Raw genomic sequence first — 6,000 nt, forward strand, 5'->3', positions numbered from 1 at the left:
CCATCTTCCCCTTTCCTTTAATATTCACCTTTGATATTAAATACAAGATGCTTGTGCACCTTTGCACTCAAAACTAAGACCATTTATATTGTTGCCTCTGCAGCTGCATCTCCTCTAATCCACTCCCTCCATCCATACTCAAATCCTGCACTTGAACTCGTTGAGTTGAAGTCAGAATCTAATAGCATCTGCCATTAGTTGGACTTACCCTTGTTTAGGTTTTTATACTTTTTGCGTGGCAAGTTGCTGAAAGAGCGATCGATAATGGCACAGGGAGGGAAACAGGGCATCTGGGACCCAACTGATCAAAGCCACCAACGGTGCATCTCCTTAACCAATCAGATTGAAAGATTATGAAATTAACAGCACACAGAGAAGAAAGGCAACTTAAAATGGATGAATTCAATGTCAAATCAGGTACAAAAAGAGAAATAAAGAGAAGGAAAGAAAGAATAACAGTGAGAGACAAATGACATTTTAAAAATCTTCAATCATTGAAATGAATGAATGAATGAGACTCCAAAATTTGTGAAAATTAATCTTCAATGTCACACTGTGGCAATAATTAACATTCCCCACATCATGAAAAGGTACATACACTGGGATACCCATGACTTAATTCTGAGGCAAGTTTACTTAATACAGCACACATTTAATGTATTTGAATGACAAGATCCTCTTTTTGCAATGCCAAAGTGGAACAACAGGACCAAAAATAATGGATATTTGGAACTTATCACATATTAGTCCATTGCTTTAAATTACTGTATCATCATCCTAACTAACAGCAAATATATTTACCGCACCATCATTTTGACAGCAAAGTCTAGGCCATTATTCTCTCTCAAGAACATTCCAGTTTAACTCCTAAAGAAAAGGGAATTGTTGGAAAAATGCAAAGAAATAGGATGGATCATTTCATAAAACTATCATTGCCTTTGATTAGCACTTTAACCATTCTATTTTTCTCATTCACTTTACAGCAGTGTTAACATGCAACTTTACTGTCTACACAATAAGATTCAGAACTAGTTACATATAGGTTAGAAAACCAGCCTGACTTTCATTTCCATTTAATAGCAGAACATAAGGAAGGTTCCTCAACAGGTGCACTGCTGTCTAAATAATAATCTGGTAAAGAAGATAGAGCCTACTTAGTCTCTCCAATCTGCTCAATCTCTTAATGCTTTGATGCTCTTTAATGCTTAATGCTCAGAGTCAGAAGGTTCTGTGTTTTAATCCTATTCTGTGATCTATGTACAAAAATAAAAGCTGTATTAAATGCGAATCGATTTTTGGCTGAGACATTAAACCAAAGCTCCACCTGTTCCCAGGGCACTGTTTCAGACAGTAGTGGGTAAACTATCTCTGGAGTCCTGGCTGATAGTTATTCCTCAATCAACATCACAAAAAAAACTCTGCTCATCCAATTGCTATTTAGCTAATCTTGCTGAGCACAAGTTGATCGCCCCATAGATTTTACATTACAACAGTGACTCCACTTCAGAAGTACTAAATTAGCTGCAAAGTGCTTTTAATATCCTGAAGTCATGAAAAGCACTATATAAATGTAAGTCTCTCTTCTTTGTTGTCACCCAAACAAACATTCATCTTCCTCAAACAATTCCTTTTAGTTTATTTTCTATCTCACCCTCAACATAGACTACTTCCATTGCACCTTTTTGAGAAGTATGTTAGGTAACCTGTTAAAAGGTGCTAAGAAAGTCATTTTTGTCTTAGTCAAAATCATTAACATTTTATGCAGCTAAAAGCCTCATTTGTACTTATACTTTCTTACGTTCAACACATTTTCCACCATTTTTCTTTTGAACTTTCTCCACAGCACTTATCTACGTATTCAACGTGTACTTAAAAACTATTTTTATTCTGTTCTTTTATTATCAGCCCCACCAAACACAGCTTCAACGTTGGCACCATCCTAATCAATCAGTAACATTACCTTTCTGCAACATCACCCACAATGCTGGTGTTCATATGTGAAAACTATCTACCGCTACTGAAATAAATTGAATGACACTTTGTGGCTGAACTGTCATACCAAATATATTTTTTTTGCTATCACTACTAATTTCTGATCCTGAGTTGGTCAACATTTCCACCATCCATTCAAATTAAACATGTGGACATTTATATAATCTCAGTTTGATCCCGAGCTCAGCTTTTCAGTCCCATGATTCTTCCCTCATTCCTCTGCCACTAAATCATTCCTTTTTAAGCATCAACCTTTTTTGGACACATTATACATATTATCTGTAGCCGTTGGGACTTGAACCGCAGGTATAATGCAACACATCCTAACATTGCCTCTTTATGCTTCTCCTTTTTATTTTCGTTAGATTCATTGCACTAATTCCTTCCACACCAGCCTTTCTCACCTCATGGTTCCATAGTGTTCAACTAACTTAGCATCCTAAATCTCAGCAAATTTACTTTTATAACTTGTAGACATTTAAATCCCATTTTGCTTTTCTATCTGGAATGCTTGCCCAAATTTGTGCTTCTGATTCAGACATTCCTTGCCCTATTCGACTACAGCAATGCAGAGATGATGCAGGCCCGTGATCCTTGGGACTCTCCAAGTAAAAACCACTTTTGCATTGTGTAATTAGTTCCAATAACGAAGGAGAACAACATACAACTCAACCCAGAAAAACAACACCGCTGTTTTTTGGAGCTTCATCATTGACAAAGTATGGGTATGGGGATGGGCAGCAAAGCGGGAGAGAAAGTGTTATGCTTCTTTGCGGCACTTTTAGCCGCGTTTAAACGGAGCATCTGAAAAATACACATCTAGAGGTGTGAAATCGAAGTAGCTTTCTAACAAAGAAGCGTGTGAGCGAGAAGCTTTACAATTGGGTTGTTCTTCCAGGGGCAATGGGACAGTGTGAGCTCAGTCTAGTCCTATTGAAGAGAAGCCCCGGAGCTGATATTCTCCTAAATAGAGGAGGAGGAGGAGGAGGAGGGGGTGAGGTTTAAGACAAGGAGAGGTGATACTCACGATACCAGTAGACGGGGTAACAGCCCTTGTCTATCACGTTGACTTCATAGAGGCCCCCGCGGACACAGACGGTGCGTACACTGTCCAGCCCCGAGTCCCTGGCCGCCAGCTTCAGGTAGTCGCGGTACATGAGCTCGATCCGCAGCGAGTCATATCCGATGAAGGGTTTCCAGGTCTTGCGGTCCTCCTTGTAAAACCAGCGGACCTCCTCGCAGCCCAGCTCGCCGACCACATCGTACCGGTGCCGGATGCTGCTGGCCCGGCTCCGCTTGCGGTCCACCGTGGTGTCGCTCTCGCTGAAGTCGGCCTCGTCGTTGTCCAGGTAAGGCAGCGACGCCTCCGACTCGGCCGTGAACAGGTCGAAGGTGTCCTCACTCAGCGAGCGGTACATCTCCAGGCCGAAGCGGCCCGACCGCCGGCGCCGGTGATGCTGAGGCGAGGCGCCCGGTGACGACCGAGTGGACGACGGCTTCTCGTCGCTCGGCACCGAAACGTGCGGCAGCGGCGGCGGCGGCGGAGGCTCCATGCTGAGCCCCAGGCTCCTTCACCCCCCAACCCCCGCCTCCTGCTCCGTGCTGCTCTATCACCGGCCCGGCCCTCTCCCCACAGCCCCCGATCTGCACAAACTGCTGCTGTTACTCCGACTCCGCCTTCCAGCCGCTCATAGGGCACTCCAGCGGGGGGAGGGAGAGGGAGAGGGAGGGGTCCGGGCCTGGGGCGGGGTGTCCGGGCTCGGGCGGGGCCTGGGGCGGGGTGCCCGGCCTTTACTCCCTCCCTCCGCCTGCTAGTTTCCTCACGGCCGGTAGGTACTTCCTCTCTCCTGGGTTCTCGGGCACACACACGGGCTATCTGGCCTTCCCCGTGCCTCCATCCCCTCCCCCCTGCTCCCTTACCCCCGGCCCCCGGCCTGGCCGAGCTCGGGGACCCGCCAAAGTCGGCGTCACAACGCGCTGCGTGTCAGCGCAAGGAGACCCCCCACGGTTTTCAGGGGAACAATTAAAGTTGAATCTGCACTATCTTCAAACTATTTCCAATCCATGTTCATTATAATGATGAATCTGTGGGGCAATGATGTTGTTGTTTTACCTTATGGCTAAATTCCTTTGCAGTATGTAATGGAAATGTTGATTTCATTCAAACTTGGAGGTTATTTGGAAAAAGTTATAATGATTGGAAAACTTTCATTTATTGTGCAGAAATTAGTTGCTTGAAATGACAGAAGTTGATAGAATCAATAGCCTCTGGTAGGGAAATCAGAATGGCAGATCCTTTAGGTTTGCCAACCCTTGAGGACTGGGCTGGACTCTCCAGGAACTGGAGATTGATTTCCAGGACAAACCTGAACAAAAATCATAGTGATTTTCAAAAAGCGTTTGATTTATTGTCATCTCTGAACATTTATCTTTACTAGGCATAAAAAATATTAAAAATCAGAAGGAAAGCAGGCTGTTTGATGACATTCGAGCATCATCCCATTGGGTCATGAGTTTGCCTTAGGAAGGCAGTGTACCATGAGGCTGGATAAGTTGGCTCACTAATGGCTGGAGAGCTGGTGGGTGCAAGCCACGGAGCAGCCTCCAGGAATGCACACTTGGAGACACTGGTACAGTATTAACACTGCAGCCAGACCAGTTTGGAGTAAATCCAGTCAGCACTTCCTCTGACAAAGGTTAGTTGGAAATGGGGAAAATTACCCAACACACACACCCAACACACCCAACACACACACACACCCAACACACACACTCCCTCCCATACACACAGCTTGATGACATTCTATGCATGTTTTGCAAGCTGGCCAAAAGTAGTAGCTGCTTTATGCATGTACCAAGTTCTGCATCAAATGTCAGATGATGGTTTGTCACTGTGATACCAAGGTAGCATAACTTGATAAGCACTTGCAGCTTAACATGATCAGGAGCAGAGATGCAACATCTTGTCATATTACCATTTTTAAAAACATTTATAATTGGGAAGAACAAGTTACAGGCATGGAAAAGACAATCCATAAGTCTTAGTGGCTGAGTTTCTGTTGGGCAACTAGTACTTCACCATTTAGTGTAGAGGATTTCTCTGATCAGGATGTGATGTGTTTTTGGTTTGGTTTCAATTTTTGGATTGTAGAGCTTGCCATATGTGCAAGTAGACTCCACAGCTACAGAGAAGGCAAAGGTCAGGATCATGGAAAAGAAGATAGCAAACAGAGTAGGGGCTATGACACATAGGCTCAGGCATGCCCACAAAATGCTTCATGTATGTTGAGAAAATCTGAGCCAGATGACCTGTGGTATGCACAGAGTGTCATTTCAAGGATGCCTCTGTGTGTGACATGAAGGTCCTAATCATCCCACCTTGAAGTTACTTGCTAATGAGAGGGAAATGGTGATGTAGCATGTATAGGAAGGATGTTGGGAAACTTGAAAGGGGTCAGAAAAGATTTACAAGGATGTTGCCAGGGTTGGAGTCTTTGAGCTATAGGGAGAGGCTGAATTGGCTGGGGCTGTTTTCCCTGGAGCGTCAGAGGCTGAGGGGTGACCTTATAGAGGTTTAAAACATCATGAGGGTTATGGATTGGGTAAATAGACAAGGTATTTTCCCTGCGTTGGGGGAATGTAAAAATAGAAGACATAGGTTTAGGGTGAGAGGGGAAAGATTTAAAAGGGACTAAGGGGCAAATTTTTCGCACAGAGGGTGATGCGTGTATGGAGTGAACTGCCAGAGGAAGTGATGGAGGCTGGTATAATTACAACATTTAAACAGCACCTGGGTGGGTATATGAATAGGAAGGGTTTTAGAGGGATATGATTAGATTAGATTAGATTACAGTGTGGAAACAGGCCCTTCGGCCCAACAAGTCCACACCGACCCGCCGAAGCGCAACCCACCCATACCCCTACATTTACCCCTTACCTAACACTACGGGCAATTTAGCATGGCCAATTCACCTGACCTGCACATCTTTTTGGATTGTGGGAGGAAAC

General features: G+C 44.3%; 1 protein-coding gene across 3 annotated transcripts in view; it reads right to left on the reverse strand.

Moving 5' to 3' along the window:
* ddhd1b (DDHD domain containing 1b) overlaps positions 1–3,618 on the reverse strand; it is a 76,120-nt gene extending 72,502 nt beyond the window's left edge. For 2 of the 3 annotated variants that reach the window (XM_043697674.1, XM_043697672.1), the window contains exon 1: positions 3,020–3,618. In XM_043697674.1, the coding sequence (XP_043553609.1) occupies positions 3,020–3,545 (526 nt within the window). In that variant the 5' untranslated portion in view covers positions 3,546–3,618. Of the gene's footprint in view, positions 1–208; positions 330–3,019 lie in introns of all 3 variants that reach the window. The other variant, XM_043697675.1, reaches the window with a different exon arrangement.
* Between the last annotated feature and the right edge of the window lie 2,382 nt (positions 3,619–6,000).

Source organism: Chiloscyllium plagiosum, chromosome 10 (assembly GCF_004010195.1).
Source record: "Chiloscyllium plagiosum isolate BGI_BamShark_2017 chromosome 10, ASM401019v2, whole genome shotgun sequence".
Lineage (NCBI taxonomy): Eukaryota > Metazoa > Chordata > Chondrichthyes > Orectolobiformes > Hemiscylliidae > Chiloscyllium > Chiloscyllium plagiosum.